The 18,371-nt window shown below is 50.0% G+C and overlaps 1 protein-coding gene across 1 annotated transcript in view; it reads left to right on the forward strand.

The window, feature by feature from the left end:
* Positions 1–18,371, forward strand: part of tns1b (tensin 1b) — a 122,897-nt gene that overhangs the window by 74,781 nt on the left and 29,745 nt on the right. Inside the window, 11 exon segments of the mRNA XM_047046437.1 lie at positions 1,149–1,320; positions 1,428–1,478; positions 1,753–1,875; positions 3,112–3,176; positions 3,713–3,796; positions 4,234–4,346; positions 7,616–7,676; positions 9,259–9,334; positions 10,582–10,711; positions 10,875–10,952; positions 11,092–11,208. Of these exon segments, the coding sequence (XP_046902393.1) occupies positions 1,149–1,320; positions 1,428–1,478; positions 1,753–1,875; positions 3,112–3,176; positions 3,713–3,796; positions 4,234–4,346; positions 7,616–7,676; positions 9,259–9,334; positions 10,582–10,711; positions 10,875–10,952; positions 11,092–11,208 (1,070 nt within the window).

Here is an 18,371-nt window from a genome sequence, read left to right on the forward strand (position 1 = left end):
GTTTGCTCTGCAAAGCTGCTGTAGTTCCCAGGGACAATCAGACAGGATGAGCAATTTTCTCAGAAGGTATACACAGCGTTGACACATGTGGGAAATATTCTCCAGACGTTTGTTCTCTCATAAGCCTGGTGATATGGGGACCAGTCTAGACACCTCTCCCCTCTCTCTCTCTCTCTCTCTCTCTCTCTCTCTCTCTCTCTCTCTCTCTCTCTCTCTCTCTCTCTCTCTCTCTCTCTCTCTCTCTCAGGAATTCTTTCCCATCATTGTCTTAACATCTCCCACTAGGCCGTCTCCATCTCTTCTCATCCTTTTCTTGTCATCCATCTTTAATTCCCTTTACCTCCTCACCTCCTTCTCTTCACTTACGCAACTCTGGCCCTCCTTCTACCCCTCCCTCCTTCTACCCCTCCCTCCCTCTGCCCTACCCCTCCCTCCCTCCCTCTGCCCTACCCCTCCCTCCCTTCCTCTGCCCTACCCCTCCCTCCCTCTGTGGTTCTGCTGATCAGGGTCCAGACACACCACATTGGGTAAAGCCTGCGGTCTCTCCCTCCGTTCTGGAGGTCGGGCGTTTGCCATCTCTCTCCTCTCACCCTCTTTCATTCCTCCAGAATGACCCAAATATGTTGTTTTGGTCCGTGTGGTGCACACTCGTGGAATGCAGGATATTTTCATATCTCGTTTGTTTATCCAGTGAATCAATCACTCTCCACGTTGTTTTCAGTAGGGCCGGCCCAAGTGAAACATCCAAAATGTGTTTAATGGTGTGATTTAGTGATGCCATGTCCTCTCTATCTCAAAGTTAGAATCGCCGTATTTGGAGTTTTTTGGGGGCAAAAACATTGCTGTTTATAACAGAATGGTATGTTATCATTGGTCAGTTGTTGGGCTGTATTGTTGCAGTTGGGCGTGATGGTAAACCACATCCCTCCCTTGTCATTCCCAGAGGTCTCCTTTCACTGCCCTCGCTCTGTGGATCTGTCTGTGTACATCCCTGCTCCATCCACATCCTTACCTCACTCTCAGGAGTTATATTGGACATGGAATATGTTGGAATAATCTTATTATATATTTTAAAACCTCTCCTCTTGTTTTCTCTCCAAACTTAATCCACACTATAAATGAGTTCCTGACCTTGTGTTCCTCTGTAGGTCTCTGAGTATCCTGCAGGCCCTGGAGGAGAGCTACGAGGTGGACCTGGTGTATATCACAGAGAGGATCATCTCCGTCTCCTTCCCCTCGTCCGTGGAGGAGCAGAGCTACGCTGCCAACCTGCGGGAGGTGGCCTCCATGCTGGGCTCCAAACACGGAGACAACTACCTGGTGAGACGCCCGCCGCAACCACGCCTGCTTAGTGTGTGTTCTCATGCTCACATGCATGACCCGTAAAGACACACACTCATGCCTTGCTTGTTTTGTGTCCTCTCCAGGTCTTCAATCTCAGTGAGAAGCGATCTGACATCAGCCAGCTGAACCCAAAAGTAAGTTCTACAGTTTTAAACTTATGTCCGGCCCTCTCCTACCCTCCTCTCCTCTCTTTTTCTCTCCTCCTCCTCTTCCCTTCCCTTCTCTCTTCTTCTGTCCTCTCCTCATCCTCTCCTCTTGTCGTCTCCACATTTCATCTGCACCATCCCTATTTTCTCTCCTCTCCCCTCACAGTAAACAGACAACTATAAATGAAATTCGAGCACAGGACCAGACCGCAGTTTAAACGTCACCTGACTGCTTGTCTTCCTCCCCCTGACCTCTCTCCAGGTGCTGGACTTCGGCTGGCCGGACCACCATGCTCCTGCCCTGGATAAGATCTGCAGCATCTGTAAGGCCATGGACACCTGGCTGAGTGCAGACAGCCACAACGTGGTGGTCATACACAACAAGGTGTGTGACAGCACCGCCTGGAACTCAGAGCCTCTGACCGATGCAGGGCAGTTGATGTTTTCATTTAGCAGACACTTTAATCCTAAGCATTGCACAGAGGGGGATTTGAACTTGTGACCTCTGAGACTGCTGTCAAATGCTCTAGCACTAAGCTGTACCTATTTGGGTAGTATGTCTGGTACCTGGTACCTGTAGCTGTTGTCAGTGATTGATCTGTGTGGCTCTCACAGGCTGTGGGGTGGTCTGTCATGCTGCTGGTACATGACATATAAGCGTGTGAGTGGTGCTGTGCTGGGACACCTGGTTGTAGAGAGGAGGCTGTGTGTGCAAACAGCAGGTGGCGTTCTCCAGCTGTGCTCTCCTCAATACCAACGTGTCTGTCAGGGAGAAATGTGGAGATATGGAGACAGAGAGAGAAAGAGAGAGAGAGTGGCTGGGAGAGAGAGAGAGAGAGAGAGAGAGAGAGAGAGAGAGAGAGAGAGAGAGTGGGAGAGGAAGGGACCGTGTGTCCAAACAGTGAAGGCTAACACTGTGTGAGAGAGAGAGTGGCTGGGAGAGAGGGAGAGAGACACAGAGAGAGAGAAAGAGAGAGAGAGAGAGAGAAGGGGGGAGAGTGGCTGGGAAAGAGTGAGAGATAGAGAGTTGGATAAAGACTGTGTCTTTAAGTCTTTCATAGCTGAAAGGAAACACATGAATATCACATGGGAAAAATAAAAAAGTAAAATGATTTCATCAATACCACAAACTCGTTGAGGCTTCTCAAACGATCTGCAGTAGGTGATTTTATATCTTAAGCTTTAGAAGACATTTTAAGTATCGCCCTGCCGACCTGCGCTCACGCAAACACAGGAAACGACCATAAGGAGTTCCCTCCTCCTTCTCTCTCTTCGTCCAAAAACGTTCCCACCAAAAGGGAGTAAACAGAGCGTTGCTATAGCGACCACAGTTATTATTTTTTCCTTTGGAGAGTTGGGTTGGAGTAATGTTCTCCCAGGGTTCTGGGTAGAGGTCATCATATCAGCACATGCTGGTAAATGGGCCTTTCTGTACAATACTTACAGTTTAAACCTAAAGCATCGATGTTCCCCGAGGTGCACATGATGTCGTGTTTCATTGTTGTGCTTCTCCTCAGTAAGGGCTTGGGGAGGGGTGTCGTGTACAGGCCTGTCTATAGTAAAGACTGTGTTGATGGAGGCCACTAACAGAGCTGGCTGTTGTCGTCGTCTCTCTCCTCAGGGCAACCGAGGTAGAACTGGAGTGGTGGTGGCCGCGTACATGCACTACAGCAACATATCAGCCAGGTGGGTATAGCACTGTACACACGCGCTCAGTCCTACTTCCTCTTCAGAAGAGCTCAGATGTGGTGGTTGAGGGTGAGGAGGGATGGAGAGAGAAAGGAAGAGAAGCCTAGAGCAGTGATGGTGTGGACAGGGTTGGGAGTAAAGCATGAGACAGGATTTGAAAAACAAGGACTTGAAAACATGAGGGGGTGTCTTGTTTTATCAGGAAGGGAGGGGGAGGCCAAATATGAGGAAACAAATCCCTCGGCAGAGCAGTACACAGAAACACAGATGATAAATCACAAGATCCATGTTATCAGATCACATTCCTTCCTCCTGGTGGGTTAACTGTGCACTGACCGCTTCTGACAACAAACTATCCCACAGTGCATTTGCTCCGACCGTGATAAAATCACATGAAAGCAGCTTTGGCTAACTGTTCACTTCCTAGGAAGATCAGAAAGCAGTTAGTCTGAGATGGACTGGACAGTTCCAGTTTGAGCCTGATGGTGTGTGTCAGGGTGTGTGTTCTGACCGTGTGTGTGTGTGTGTTGCAGTGCTGACCAGGCCCTGGACAGGTTTGCTATGAAGAGGTTTTATGAAGACAAAGTGCTTCCTGTGGGTCAGCCTTCACAGAAAAGGTCAGATTCTCTCCTCCTCCTCCTCCTTCCTGTTTCAGACGTCCTCGTAGCTCTCGGCTAGCCTGACGCTCCTGCCAATGTCTCTTTATATGTTTATTTTATCGTATGCCCACATTCATACTATACACACTGACATTAAACAGTTTTGTTTCTTAAAAAAAAACAGAAAAACCCTCTACTCTCCTAATCTATTGCACTTCCACTATCTGGAGTTGTTTATAGAGGTCACTGATAAATATGATCTCTTCTTACTGTGTTCTCAATCAAGTAGCTCCCTCTCTCATTTCCTCACTTCACCAAACACAGTTTGTCCTATAATCCATCTGTTTAAACCTAATCTAGGCCTCAGGATGGTGTTGCCTGTCAGCCAGGCTCAGGTGGGTTGTCTTGCCCTGTGTCAGGCCCCTGTGCTGACTGTGTCCTGCTGTGCTCCTCAGGTATGTGCAGTACTTCAGCGGGTTGCTGTCCGGACACATCAAGATCAACAACAAGCCCTTGTTCCTGCATCATGTCATCATGCATGGCATCCCCAACTTTGAGTCTAAAGGAGGTGAGTTTCTCCCTGAGACACGCTCTCATCCACTCATCAGGGTTTAAGACACGCTCTCATCCACTCATCAGGGTTTAAGACACGCGCTCATCCACTCATCAGGGTTTAAGACACGCGCTCATCCACTCATCAGGGTTTAAGACACGCGCTCATCCACTCATCAGGGTTTAAGACACGCGCTCATCCACTCATCAGGGTTTAAGACACGCTCTCATCCACTCATCAGGGTTTAAGACACGCGCTCATCCACTCATCAGGGTTTAAGACACGCTCTCATCCACTCATCAGGGTTTAAGACACGCTCTCATCCACTCATCAGGGTTTAAGACACGCTCTCATCCACTCATCAGGGTTTAAGACACGCGCTCATCCACTCATCAGGGTTTAAGACACGCTCTCATCCACTCATCAGGGTTTAAGACACGCTCTCATCCACTCATCAGGGTTTAAGACACACTCTCATCCACTCATCAGGGTTTAAGACACGCTCTCATCCACTCATCAGGGTTTAAGACACGCTCTCATCCACTCATCAGGGTTTAAGACACGCTCTCATCCACTCATCAGGGTTTAAGACACGCTCTCATCCACTCATCAGGGTTTAAGACACGCTCTCATCCACTCATCAGGGTTTAAGACACGCGCTCATTCCCTCATCAGGGTTTAAGACACGCTCTCATCCACTCATCAGGGTTTAAGACATGCTCTCATCCACTCATCAGAGTTTAAGACACGCTCTCATCCACTCATCAGGGTTTAAGACACGCTCTCATCCACTCATCAGGGTTTAAGACACGCTCTCATCCACTCATCAGGGTTTAAGACACGCGCTCATCCACTCATCAGGGTTTAAGACACGCGCTCATCCACTCATCAGGGTTTAAGACACGCTCTCATCCACTCATCAGGGTTTAAGACACACTCTCATCCACTCATCAGGGTTTAAGACACGCTCTCATCCACTCATCAGGGTTTAAGACACGCTCTCATCCACTCATCAGGTTTTAAGACACGCGCTCATCCACTCATCAGGGTTTAAGACACGCTCTCATCCACTCATCAGGGTTTAAGACATGCTCTCATCCACTCATCAGGGTTTAAGACACGCGTTCATCCACTCATCAGGGTTTAAGACACGCGCTCATCCACTCATCAGGGTTTAAGACACGCTCTCATCCACTCATCAGGGTTTAAGACACGCGCTCATCCACTCATCAGGGTGTATGACACGCGCTCATCCACTCATCAGGGTTTAAGACACGCTCTCATCCACTCATCAGGGTTTAAGACACGCTCTCATCCACTCATCAGGGTTTAAGACATGCTCTCATCCACTCATCAGGGTTTAAGACACGCGTTCATCCACTCATCAGGGTTTAAGACACGCGCTCATCCACTCATCAGGGTTTAAGACACGCTCTCATCCACTCATCAGGGTTTAAGACACGCGCTCATCCACTCATCAGGGTGTATGACACGCGCTCATCCACTCATCAGGGTTTAAGACACGCTCTCATCCACTCATCAGGGTTTAAGACACGCGCTCATCCACTCATCAGGGTTTAAGACACGCGCTCATCCACTCATCAGGGTTTAAGACACGCGCTCATCCACTCATCAGGGTTTAAGACACGCTCTCATCCACTCATCAGGGTTTAAGACACGCGCTCATCCACTCATCAGGGTTTAAGACACGCTCTCATCCACTCATCAGGGTTTAAGACACGCTCTCATCCACTCATCAGGGTTTAAGACACGCGTTCATCCACTCATCAGGGTTTAAGACACGCGCTCATCCACTCATCAGGGTTTAAGACACGCTCTCATCCACTCATCAGGGTTTAAGACACGCTCTCATCCACTCATCAGGGTTTAAGACACGCGCTCATCCACTCATCAGGGTTTAAGACACACTCTTATCCACTCATCAGGGTTTAAGACACGCTCTCATCCACTCATCAGGGTTTAAGACACGCTCTCATCCACTCATCAGGGTTTAAGACACGCTCTCATCCACTCATCAGGGTTTAAGACACGCGCTCATCCACTCATCAGGGTTTAAGACACGCTCTCATCCACTCATCAGGGTTTAAGACACGCGCTCATCCACTCATCAGGGTTTAAGACACGCGCTCATCCACTCATCAGGGTTTAAGACACGCTCTTATCCACTCATCAGGGTTTAAGACATGCTCTCATCCACTCATCAGGGTTTAAGACACGCTCTCATCCACTCATCAGGGTTTAAGACATGCGTTCATCCACTCATCAGGGTTTAAGACACGCTCTCATCCACTCATCAGGGTTTAAAAAAAGCTCTCATCCACTCATCAGGGTTTAAGACACGCGCTCATCCACTCATCAGGGTTTAAGACACGCTCTCATCCACTCATCAGGGTTTAAGACACGCGCTCATCCACTCATCAGGGTTTAAGACACGCTCTCATCCACTCATCAGGGTTTAAGACACGCGCTCATCCACTCATCAGGGTTTAAGACACGCTCTCATCCACTCATCAGGGTTTAAGACACGCTCTCATCCACTCATCAGGGTTTAAGACACGCGTTCATCCACTCATCAGGGTTTAAGACACGCGCTCATCCACTCATCAGGGTTTAAGACACGCTCTCATCCATTCATCAGGGTTTAAGAAACGCTCTCATCCACTCATCAGGGTTTAAGACACGCGCTCATCCACTCATCAGGGTTTAAGACACGCTCTTATCCACTCATCAGGGTTTAAGACACGCTCTCATCCACTCATCAGGGTTTAAGACACGCTCTCATCCACTCATCAGGGTTTAAGACACGCTCTCATCCACTCATCAGGGTTTAAGACACGCGCTCATCCACTCATCAGGGTTTAAGACACGCTCTCATCCACTCATCAGGGTTTAAGACACGCGCTCATCCACTCATCAGGGTTTAAGACACGCGCTCATCCACTAATCAGGGTTTAAGACACGCTCTTATCCACTCATCAGGGTTTAAGACACGCTCTCATCCACTCATCAGGGTTTAAGACACGCTCTCATCCACTCATCAGGGTTTAAGACATGCGTTCATCCACTCATCAGGGTTTAAGACACGCTCTCATCCACTCATCAGGGTTTAAAAAAAGCTCTCATCCACTCATCAGGGTTTAAGACACGCGCTCATCCACTCATCAGGGTTTAAGACACGCTCTCATCCACTCATCAGGGTTTAAGACACGCTCTCATCCACTCATCAGGGTTTAGGCCTGAGCCTGTGTTTGTGTTTTCCACAGGCTGTAACCCCTTTCTCAAGATCTACCAGGCTATGCAGCCTGTCTACACATCTGGAATCTAGTAAGTTTGTCCCCCCATGCAGACACTAACACACTACACTAACACACACAAACACACATGCACACATGCACACATGCATGTGTGTGCACACATACACCACTTCATTGGCAAATCTCCCAAAACAACTCTTAACTGCTCAATAATAAGAGGACCATTCTTTTCCTCTATAACCCCAGCAACACACACACACACACACACACCCTTGCCCTCCTGCCAGTGTACATTGTGTGCCTGCCACACGTTAGTGTGTTTAGCTAGCCTCCCCTGCCTCAGTTCTGGTTACCCTGGCATCAGATGTTATGATCGGTAGTCGTGTTATTAGTAACTGGAGAGCCAGTGAAATAAGCAGACAGGCATCTGCATGGATGCCCCGGGCTGTGCTGCTGGACCCCCACATCTTCCCAGGCTGGGGCAGGAAATGATGGATTATACAGCTTTATGCAGTCCTTTGAGCTCAGAGGTTGGTAGGAATGCACACTGATGGAGATAGGGATTGGTGGAGGGCATCTAGGATGTAGAATGGTGCTCATGCAGGGCTGATAGGACCCCTTTCTTTCTCTCTCCTTTCTCTTTCCTCTGGCCCTTGTCTCTCCGTCTCTCTGTCTCTCTCTTTCTCTCTCCCTCTCTCACATGAGGGCAGTAACAGAGTGCAGTAACAGAGGGCAGTAACAGAGTGCAGTAACAGAGGGCAGTAACAGAGGCAGTAACAGAGTGCAGTAACAGAGTGCAGTAACAGAGGGCAGTAACAGAGGCAGTAACAGAGTGCAGTAACAGAGGGCAGTAACAGAGGGCAGTAACAGAGTGCAGTAACAGAGGAACAGAGTGCAGTAACAGAGGGCAGTAACAGAGTGCAGTAACAGAGTGCAGTAACAGAGTGCAGTAACAGAGGGCAGTACCAGAGGGCAGTAACAGAGTGCAGTAACAGAGTGCAGTAACAGAGTTCAGTAACAGAGGGCTCTTCTGCAGAGGGCACGAGGGTGCCTTGGCCAGTTTTGCGGTTCGCTGTATGTCAGTTCATTCATGTACAGGACAACATGGCCATGGGTCTGTTGAACCCTGTTCTGTGGGAAGTGGTGAAAGCGTGTCAGGTGACCCTCCTGTGAATACAGGCCTTCCTAATGGCCCTCTCTCACATGCAGCCTGTTACTGCTCTCCCTTTGATCCCCCTCCTCCAGGGAGAGCAGCAGTCAGACAGTAATACCAGGATGACCCTGGTCCTCACAGCACACCACAGACACATCGCCAGTCAGCTGTCAGAGTGGCTGAGCAGACTCTGTTAACATCCTCTGATCTGGGGCTCAGTGCTCACCAGGGCTGTTGATGCGAGTCATGTGTCTGTGATGCAGGGATGTTGATGCGAGTCATGTGTCTGTGATGCAGGGATGAGGTGCAGTGAGGTGAATCCCAGTAAACGGCAAGGGGTTTTCCCCTAATGGATGAGAGTGGCTTGAGAGAGACGTTTGACTGCCACACCTAAGGAACTAGCTAACCCTAACCCTGGGTTGATACTGTATGACTGGATGTTGTTGAGGTGATTGTGGTGATTGCCCTCCACCCTGACAGCTTGTGTTCCTTCTGGCAGCAACGTGCAGGGAGACAGTCAGACCAGCATCTGCATCACCATCGAGCCAGGGCTCATGCTGAAGGGAGACATCCTGGTGAGTACCCCTCCACCTCCCTCCACCTCCCTACACCTCCCTACACCACCTTACACCACCCTACACCTCCCTACACCTCCCTACACCACCTTACACCACCCTACACCTCTCTACACCACCTTACACCACCCTACACCACCCTACACCACCTTACACCACCTTACACCACCCTACACCACCTTACACCACCCTACACCTCCCTACACCACCTTACACCACCCTACACCTCCCTACACCTCCCTACACCACCTTACACCACCCTACACCTCTCTACACCACCTTACACCACCCTACACCACCTTACACCACCTTACACCACCTTACACCACCTTACACCACCTTACACCTCCCTACACCACCTAACACCACCCTACTCCTCCCTACACCACCCTACACCTCCCTACACCACCCTACTCCTCCCTACACCACCCTACACCTCCCTACACCACCTTACACCACCCTACTCCTCCCTACACCACCCTACACCTCCCTACACCATCTTACACCACCCTACTCCTCCCTACACCACCCTACACCTCCTTCCACCACCTTACACCTCCCTATACCTCCCTACACCTCCCTACACCACCTTACACCACCCTACACCACCTTACACCACCCTACACCTCAGAGCTGAGCGTCAAACAGCCATCCTGAGGCATTCCCCAGCAGAGCTGACTCTATATCCTGAGGTGTTCCCCAGCAGAGCTGACTCTATATCCTGAGGTGTTCCCCAGCAGAGCTGACTCTATATCCTGAGGTGTTCCCCAGCAGAGCTGACTCTATATCCTGAGGTGTTCCCCAGCAGAGCTGACTCTATATCCTGAGGTGTTCCCCAGTAGAGCTGACTCTATATCCTGAGGTGTTCCCCAGTAGAGCTGACTCTATGTCCTGAGGTGTTCCCCAGTAGAGCTGACTCTATATCCTGAGGTGTTCCCCAGTAGAGCTGACTCTATATCCTGAGGTGTTCCCCAGTAGAGCTGACTCTATATCCTGAGGTGTTCCCCAGTAGAGCTGACTCTATATCCTGAGGTGTTCCCCAGTAGAGCTGACTCTATATCCTGAGGTGTTCCCCAGCAGAGCTGACTCTATATCCAACTAACATTGTTCCCCAATGTTTTCTCGACCTTACAAAATGTTTTTTTGAAACAAAAACTACGTACCCCTGAAAGTACAGGGGATGAAGCTATAGTCTGATTGGGTTCAAACCTGAGCTGTGGTTGTGTGTGTGTGTGTTCTCCCTGCAGCTGAAGTGCTATCACAAGCGCTTCAGAAGCCCCTCCAGAGACGTGGTGTTCAGGGTGCAGTTCCACACCTGTGCCGTCCACGACCTGGCCGTCGTGTTCGGGAAAGATGAGCTAGACCAGACCTTCAAGGGTAGGAGGTTCTTCAGACAGCTGTTACAACCCTCTACTATAAGTGATCACTTCCAAGTTATACTAAGATCAACATCTTTAATCTCTTTGAAACCCCATCATGAGAAATACCAGATGATTTTCAGCACTTCTGCATCGTTCTCATGTTTCTGTGTTTGTCTCAGATGAACGGTTCCCAGAATATGGAAAAGTGGAGTTTGTGTTTTCCTTCGGGCCGGAGAAAATACACGGTAAGCTTCCAGGTATCTACACCACCGCCGCTCTCTTGGAAACCCTGTGACCCCCCCCGGCAGCGAGGTCGGCTGTCCCTTCCTGACCTCTGACCCCTCTGTCTGTGTTCCCCTCCCTGACCTCTGACCCCACTGTCTGTGTTTCCCTCAGGGATGAATCACCTGGAGAACGGCCCCAGCGTCTCTGTAGACTACAACACCCAGGATCCTCTGATTCGCTGGGACTCCTACGACAACATCAACCAGACCTGTGAGGACCCTTTGGATGGTGAGTGGAGGCCTGGCCTTTCATAGGGTAACTGGGGGGTTAGAGGTGAAGGCTATTGGTCAGCTATTCTGGAGAACTCACTCACGCACACACGCAACACCCGAGTTAGGTTGACCTCACATACCCTCCTAACTTGTAAAGTTCACAAGGTGTTTAATGGCTTGGGTTCTCAACACCCCCACAACCTTCTGGTCCACCTCATTTCAAATGTCCAGGAGCAACAAATACCACTGTTAGGTTACACACACACACACACACGCACAAACACACACACACTCTTAACAAAGTATTCTCCAAAACATGGTCCGGCTCAGACCACATCCACACCCATCCACGTGTGATCCCTCCAGACTGGCTGCTCCTCAGAGGGCACCTGCTGTGGAGAGATGTGAGCGGGACACAGCTCTCATCCAATCAGCTGTGACAGAGTTTACAGAGCCTTCTCACTCTCATCTCCCCCGTCTCTCTCTCAACACAGGGGTGACACACAGTTCAGAAATCCCCAGAGTTATGTGACTGGGGTTTGGACTGCCAGCATGTTCCAGAGTGCGGTGAACACACACGGTCTTGAGTGTGTGGTGTGTTTCTCTAAGTGTGACAGAGCCTGCCTTCAGAACAGTTTGTGCTGAGTGTTGGGCGTGTCCTTGGAGATAAGACTGGGATCACGGCGGTTTGTTGGTAAACACCACAGCTCTGAACATAAACACCACAGCTCTGAACATGGCAGACGGGGGTGCAGTTCCTGTCAGATGACCCTGATGCTGGAGTCAACTGGCAATGAGAGCCAGTGGTTTCTAGTGTTGAAGACTGATTTGGTTGATCAAGTGTGTGTGTGTGTGTGTATCAGCTGGGTATGTCACTATGTTATAATCTCCTAATCCTTGAGCTACTGTGAAAAGAGGAGGCTCTGAGAGTCCACTAATCTTAAACTGTTAAGAAAGCATTAGTGGAGTGATCTTCCAGGACCGAACTGTTAGGCACATCACAACCATATCATCGGGCTTGTATCCTGCTGCTTTATCAGTGCCCAAATAGCACTGATACAGATACCAGAGCTAGATCCTCTATTTGGACATGTTTTCTCCTTGTTGACTGAACGGTTTGAGATATAACGTGTCGTGACCATCCTTTAGCAGTCAGAACTCTCCAGAGCCAACTGGGTGACCATGATGAAGGTGTTAGGAGAACTGTCAACCACAAGTCCCTCGTAAACTTGACGTCTGAAACATGTTTATGTCAGAGAGTAAACAATGTCTGCCTGGTTGCGTTGGTCCGGTTGTGTGAGCGGTGACCAGAGGCACGGCAGGGGGCCCAGAGTGTGGAGGGACACGGCTCTGGAGCCTTCCCCAGCCCAGAGACACATTCCTGGGCCAGCCACAAGCCCTGGACACAACATTCCTCATGTAGAAGGATGGTCACACTGTGACCAAACTGACATACAACACTCTCTAAATGGAAACGGGAGAGAGAGAGAGAGCACACCAGGAACAACATGGACTGTGTGTGTTTGTGATTGAACACAGTGACTGAAGAAGTCACTTCCCATAACAAGCTCTTGTAAACACGACTAGGAAGAACAGGCCATGTGAACAACTCCAGACAAACCTATAGTCTATAGACTATAGCCTATAGACGTTTGCTCTGTATGAATGTGTACATCTGTTGAGTGTCTGGGAGGTGAAGTGTTTTGAGTCCGTTTGCCGTTGCTTTTCTTGGAGGGATAGAGGAGCAGAGGATTGTCTTTTATCACTGGCCGTAAACTGTCTGGCCCAGCCCGTCACCTGCTTTAAATAGGGCCTGCGGAAATAGCATGAGGTGTCAACATCTCCAGATCTCTCTTCCAGAAGCTTCTCACTGTGTGTGTGTGTTCTCTCCTGACCTTAGAGTGTGTGTGTGTGTGTGTGTTGACGTAAATACCATTAATTCACTCAAGACACATAATGGTAGATCTGCACGTACACAGACGCATCATCCCCTCTGATGAGCCTCTGTCCATGGAGCCCTGCCTCTGTCCCTTCCTCTGTCCCTGCCTCTGTCTCTGCCTCTGTCCCTTCCTCTGTCTCTGCCTCTGTCTCTGCCTCTGTCCCTTCCTCTGTCTCTGCCTCTGTCTCTGCCTCTGTCCCTTCCTCTGTCCCTGCCTCTGTCTCTGCCTCTGTCCCTTCCTATGTCTCTGCCTCTGTCTCTGTCCCTGCATCTGTCTCTGCCTCTGTCTCTGCCCCTGTCTCTGCCCCTGCCTCTGCGAGCAGCCCCTGCCCCTGCCTCTGTCCCTTCCTCTGTCCCTGCCTCTGCCCCTGCCTTGCCCCTGCCTCTGCCCGCAGCCCCTGGTGTCTTGTGCTCATGTCAAGGGTGCTCCTTGCAGACGCTCAGTATTGCTGTGGGGCTCTGGCTGCCTGCAGCCATTTGGAACAGAGGCCGCTGGGTGTGCGAGCGTTTGCGGTAATGGCAGGAGAGTTCTGGGTTTCCAGGAAACTGGAGTGTTTGCATTTCCACTGTAATCAAGTGTGTTCTCTCCCAGCTCCACACTCGTTAGTCGCTGAGAAGGCAATTATCTCCTCCAGCTGAATGGCTTTCAGAGCAGACGAGAAAGTAGAAGATTTATATCTTTACAAGAGTAGTTGGAGGCGTAATTGTGATGAGTGGATTACTGACGCAGTTTGGCTTTAGTGAAGTTTGCTACGGGGAGTGTTGTCAGGATTAGGGTTGAAAGATTTTTCCAGAGGAAAAATTGGACCTTCTACAATGAACTGTGCAGACTTGGTCAAAGTCAAGTCCTCCATCCACTCGTCTCCAACCTTCACTTCTATTAGCAAACAAACAAGTGTTTCACCACAGCATGAGTGGCTGTCTGCCAAAGACCTGTCTGTCACAGGAGCCATCCCTGATCCTGTCACCTTGACAACATCACCAGCCCACCACACAGTCAGATTACTTTCTCTGACCCGGACAATTCGTCTCAGACCATCAGAGGTGAGTCCCTCTGAACCAGCTGAGGAGCTGCAGGGTCAGAGGTCAGCGGGGTCAACAGGGGTCGTTTAAAGGGGCGTTTGAGCAGTCAGCGTTTCCATTTCTGTCTGGTGCCTGTCCTCAGACATGTTCAGAATAGTAGTTGGGGTGAGGTGTTGGGTGTTACAGGAGTGCAGCTCTGTAGTGGGGCCCAGATACTAGTCTGATCAAGCCACCCAGCCGTATAGCACACAGACAACCTTCTAGTGGGGAAGACACTTCTACAGCCTCACTGGATTCTCATACACTTGTTCCTTAGCAAACATAACTTATGGAGTTTCAAAAGCATCTTGCGTAATTTCAAAAGGCTATTATCCAGTCTGTCTGCTCCTACACACAGCCCGACCCTCCCAATCCACTGTGAAGCTCCTTTGTGCAGTGTTTGACAGGAGGGGGAGTGACCGAGTGTGTGCGCGCTTCAGAGTGCAGTGGTGTGTGTGTGTTCCTGGGCTCCGCTCAGACAGACACGGCAGAGTGGCTGGTCAGCAGAGCGTCTGGTGGTAGGCAGAGAGACAGGGGAGAGCTTCCTGAGACAGTGACGAGCCGCTGCCAGCTGAGGTGTTCACCAACAGGTGAGTAAGAAACAGGAGCACACTTGATAGAGGCTGAAGTTTACGACTCGGAACTTAACTTGGAACCTCACATGACCATGATCTGAATTAATTATTGACATTGGTTTTCTCATTTGACCAAATCTTACACCTGATTTGTAAGTGTTATTTGTGTGGGGTAGCAAGGAAGGAATCTGATGGTTTGGACTTTAGTGACTTTTAGAGAGAAAGTGAGCTATCCTCACTAACTCTAACTGTAACTAAAATGTTTGAATGCCGTTTGTCATGTTTGTGTTGAGACATTCTGAAGTTTTACAGTCCAAGGTTACAATGTCAGCACTACTGTGGCTGTGTCTTAGACAAGCAGCCCTCACATCAGCACGTGTCTGTTTCAGGACAGTGGAGTATGCAACAGTCATACAGGCAGACTGGGCCTTTTTAATAATCTTGCGGTTGTGTGTAGTTGTGGAGTGTGTGTGTGTGTTTACCGTATGTTTGCACTCCTCTCTCAAAGTTGTGTGTTTCAGCTCATGTATGTTGCCCATGTTCCCATGGTCCCATGCATTGACGTTACTCAACTTCCCAGTCTGGAAACTGTTCCGTCACGCAAAGAGCTATTTTCTTCTCCTCAAATTGATTACATCCCTTCAGTAGTGTCTTGCAAAGACGCGCTGTGTTCTTCCCAGGGCACAGAGGTGAGGTGTCCTTGTGCCTCCCAGGACACAGAGGTGAGGTGTCCTTGTTCCTCCCAGGACACAGAGGTGAGGTGTCTGGGGTCTGTGTTGGAAACAGATCCCAGCTCGGTCTGTCTGGGGCTTTGGGGATTACGTTGCTTTGACTCAACACTGTTGCGTAAGAGCAGGAGGCTGCAGGATGGTCCTGATGGGTGTAGAGGCATGAGAGATAACAGCCTAGTATACATGTCTGACTGCTGTCCCTGTTGCAACCCTGTAAGCGCCCTTAGAAGAGGTTCTGGCTGCTTCTGAGCATTGAGACTGTTACAGAACGTAGTTTGACAGTTTTGAACACTCACAGCTCAAGAAGACGCTCCACAAATCATCACTATTACAATGCGACATGTAAATATATTTCCTATAGTCCTAGTATGTATTGATGGGAAAACTAACTTGATTGACACCGTTTTTGGAATTTCTCAATTACTTTTCTTTTGATTCGATTTTTGGGGGGAATGTGTGCTCAATGTTTTTGACACACACAGGCTGGTGTGTGTCCCATGAAGTGCTAGCGTGTGAACCCTAACGTGTGTGTAGGACAGGTCTTCAGCCCTCTCTCCTCACAGCTTGCATCCAGCTGTTGTCCAGACCATCTCTTACTGTCCCCCTCTCTCTCACTCTCTATCTCGCGCCCTCTCTCTGTCTCTCCCCCTCTCAGCTGTTTGGCTCCCGGGCTAACAGTGTTTGTTTTAGGGCTTAACAAGGGCTGGGAAGCAGGCGTAGGAGGAGGAGAGGGGGGCGGGCTGCTCTTTATGAGACCCTGTCCTCCTGTTTCCTACTATGGGCCCTGTCTGTCCCACTGCATGGGTCAGCTAGCCTGCTGAAGACCCCCCTAAGCAGCATGGGTCAGCTAGCCTGCTGAAGACCCCCCTAGACAGCATGGGTCAGCTAGCCTGCTGAAGACCCCCCTAGACAGCATGGGTCAGCCTGCTGAAGACCCCCCTAAGCAGCATGGGTCAGCTAGCCTGCTGAAGACCCCCCTAGACAGCATGGGTCAGCCTGCTGAAGACCCCCCTAAGCAGCATGGGTCAGCTAGCCTGCTGAAGACCCCCCTAGACAGCATGGGTCAGCTAGCCTGCTGAAGACCCCCCTAAGCAGCATGGGTCAGCTAGCCTGCTGAAGACCCCCCTAGACAGCATGGGTCAGCCTGCTGAAGACCCCCCTAGACAGCATGGGTCAGCCTGCTGAAGACCCCCCTAGGCAGCATGGGTCAGCCTGCTGAAGACCCCCCTAGGCAGCATGGGTGGACATGGGGACTGATGTTTACAAGGGAGAACCTTTCATGCGACTCTGACACTCACAGAGGGATGTGCACCAATGAGTAGACACACACACACACACACACACACACACAGACCCAACGCCAACAAGGACACCCTGGGACCAGAACACCTACACATGCTAGTCCAGTAGATGACAAACACCCCGTCAAAATGTTGTGCAATACATAACTGTGGCATACAGAGAACTACTCTGTAAAGCTATAGATCTACTCAGTACTTTCTTTTCTACAGCAGACTGCAGTGTGTACTAAACCTGAGTGTGCTGTTTGTGTTTACAGCGAGGGCTGGGAGGCCTGGGGTCTAGACCAGGACAAAAGGAAGTGCTGATTCACTGTCCAGCAGCATGGCCTTCTGGGCCCTCTCTCAGCTGCGCCCAATCAGGTCCTTTGGAACTGCTTGATTACCGTCCTGTGATGTTGCTGGAGTAATGAGGCTCCGGTCTGGCTCCATTTTTAGACACCAGGGAGGAAATGGGGACATTGTTTGCTTGAGTCATATTGGTATTGTTGTTATTGGGAAGTTGTGTTTTGGTGTGACAGGAGAGTTCTGTATGTGTAGATAATGGATTTCTGGTGGTGGAAAATTTTCAGCAACTCTCTTTTGGTTCTTTTCTGTGGGTGTTGGGTAGACTGGTGTGTTTCGTTGCTGCAAACTCAGTCGGTGTTCATCTCCAACAACATCTCTCTCGTCTGCTAGTTTGAGCACTTTGCCGCAGACAGTTTGGAAAGGCAAAACCTGCTCCAAATGATAGATAAAGAACCAAACTGATTTGGATCCAAAGTCTATAAAGCCTAATTGATTTGAAGGGCTGGAGGTGTGTGAGGAGGGGGTGTGTACAGTCTGGTCTTCTGTGGAACCGCAGGAACCAGGATCCAGCCGTGGTCCCTGGGTCGCCTCCAGACCACAGCCAGCCACAGCCAGACGATCACAGCTGCACCTCACTAGGGCCTCAGCCTGGGCACAGCTCGGAGCAGAGCGGTGCTTGATTGCTTTTCCTGAGCCACTCCATCAGGCTGAAACCCTAGATCTGTGTAGATGGACTCTGGGCTGGGACGTGTGTGTGATGCCACGTGTGTGTGTGTCTCTGGGCCATCCTCCAAGTGCTAAATGGATGTGTACATGCACATATCACCAGGCTGTTGGTGAGATCTTCGAGATCACTGCTTAACTCTCATGTGGTTTTCTTCTCATGTGTGGACCCCTCCTCCCCAGCCCTCATGTTGACGTGACGTCTCATGGATGAAGGTGTGGGGGCTTAGTCTCTCCATGGAGACTCTCCTTAAGACACTGTAGATGATGGTGTGACAACAGCTATCTGGCCAGGGTGTTTACATATAACACGATCCAATGGGATTTAGTCAGGCCATAAAGAGCAGCATGGCTACCTGGCCTCCATGCACTGCCCACCTGTGTTGTGCAGTACTTTTCCACTCTGATACACACTCTTCTCTGTGCTGGCTCATAGACATCTAAAAGCCTCTGATGTATATTTAATGTCCCCCATGTTAAAAGCCTCTATTAGTAGGGCCCTGTACTTAAAGTTCAATAAGTACTTCCAATGAGTGTTATTGGCTGGGAAGGAGCGTGTCGAT

Source organism: Hypomesus transpacificus, chromosome 23, assembly GCF_021917145.1.
Source record: "Hypomesus transpacificus isolate Combined female chromosome 23, fHypTra1, whole genome shotgun sequence".
NCBI classification, from domain to species: Eukaryota; Metazoa; Chordata; class Actinopteri; order Osmeriformes; family Osmeridae; genus Hypomesus; species Hypomesus transpacificus.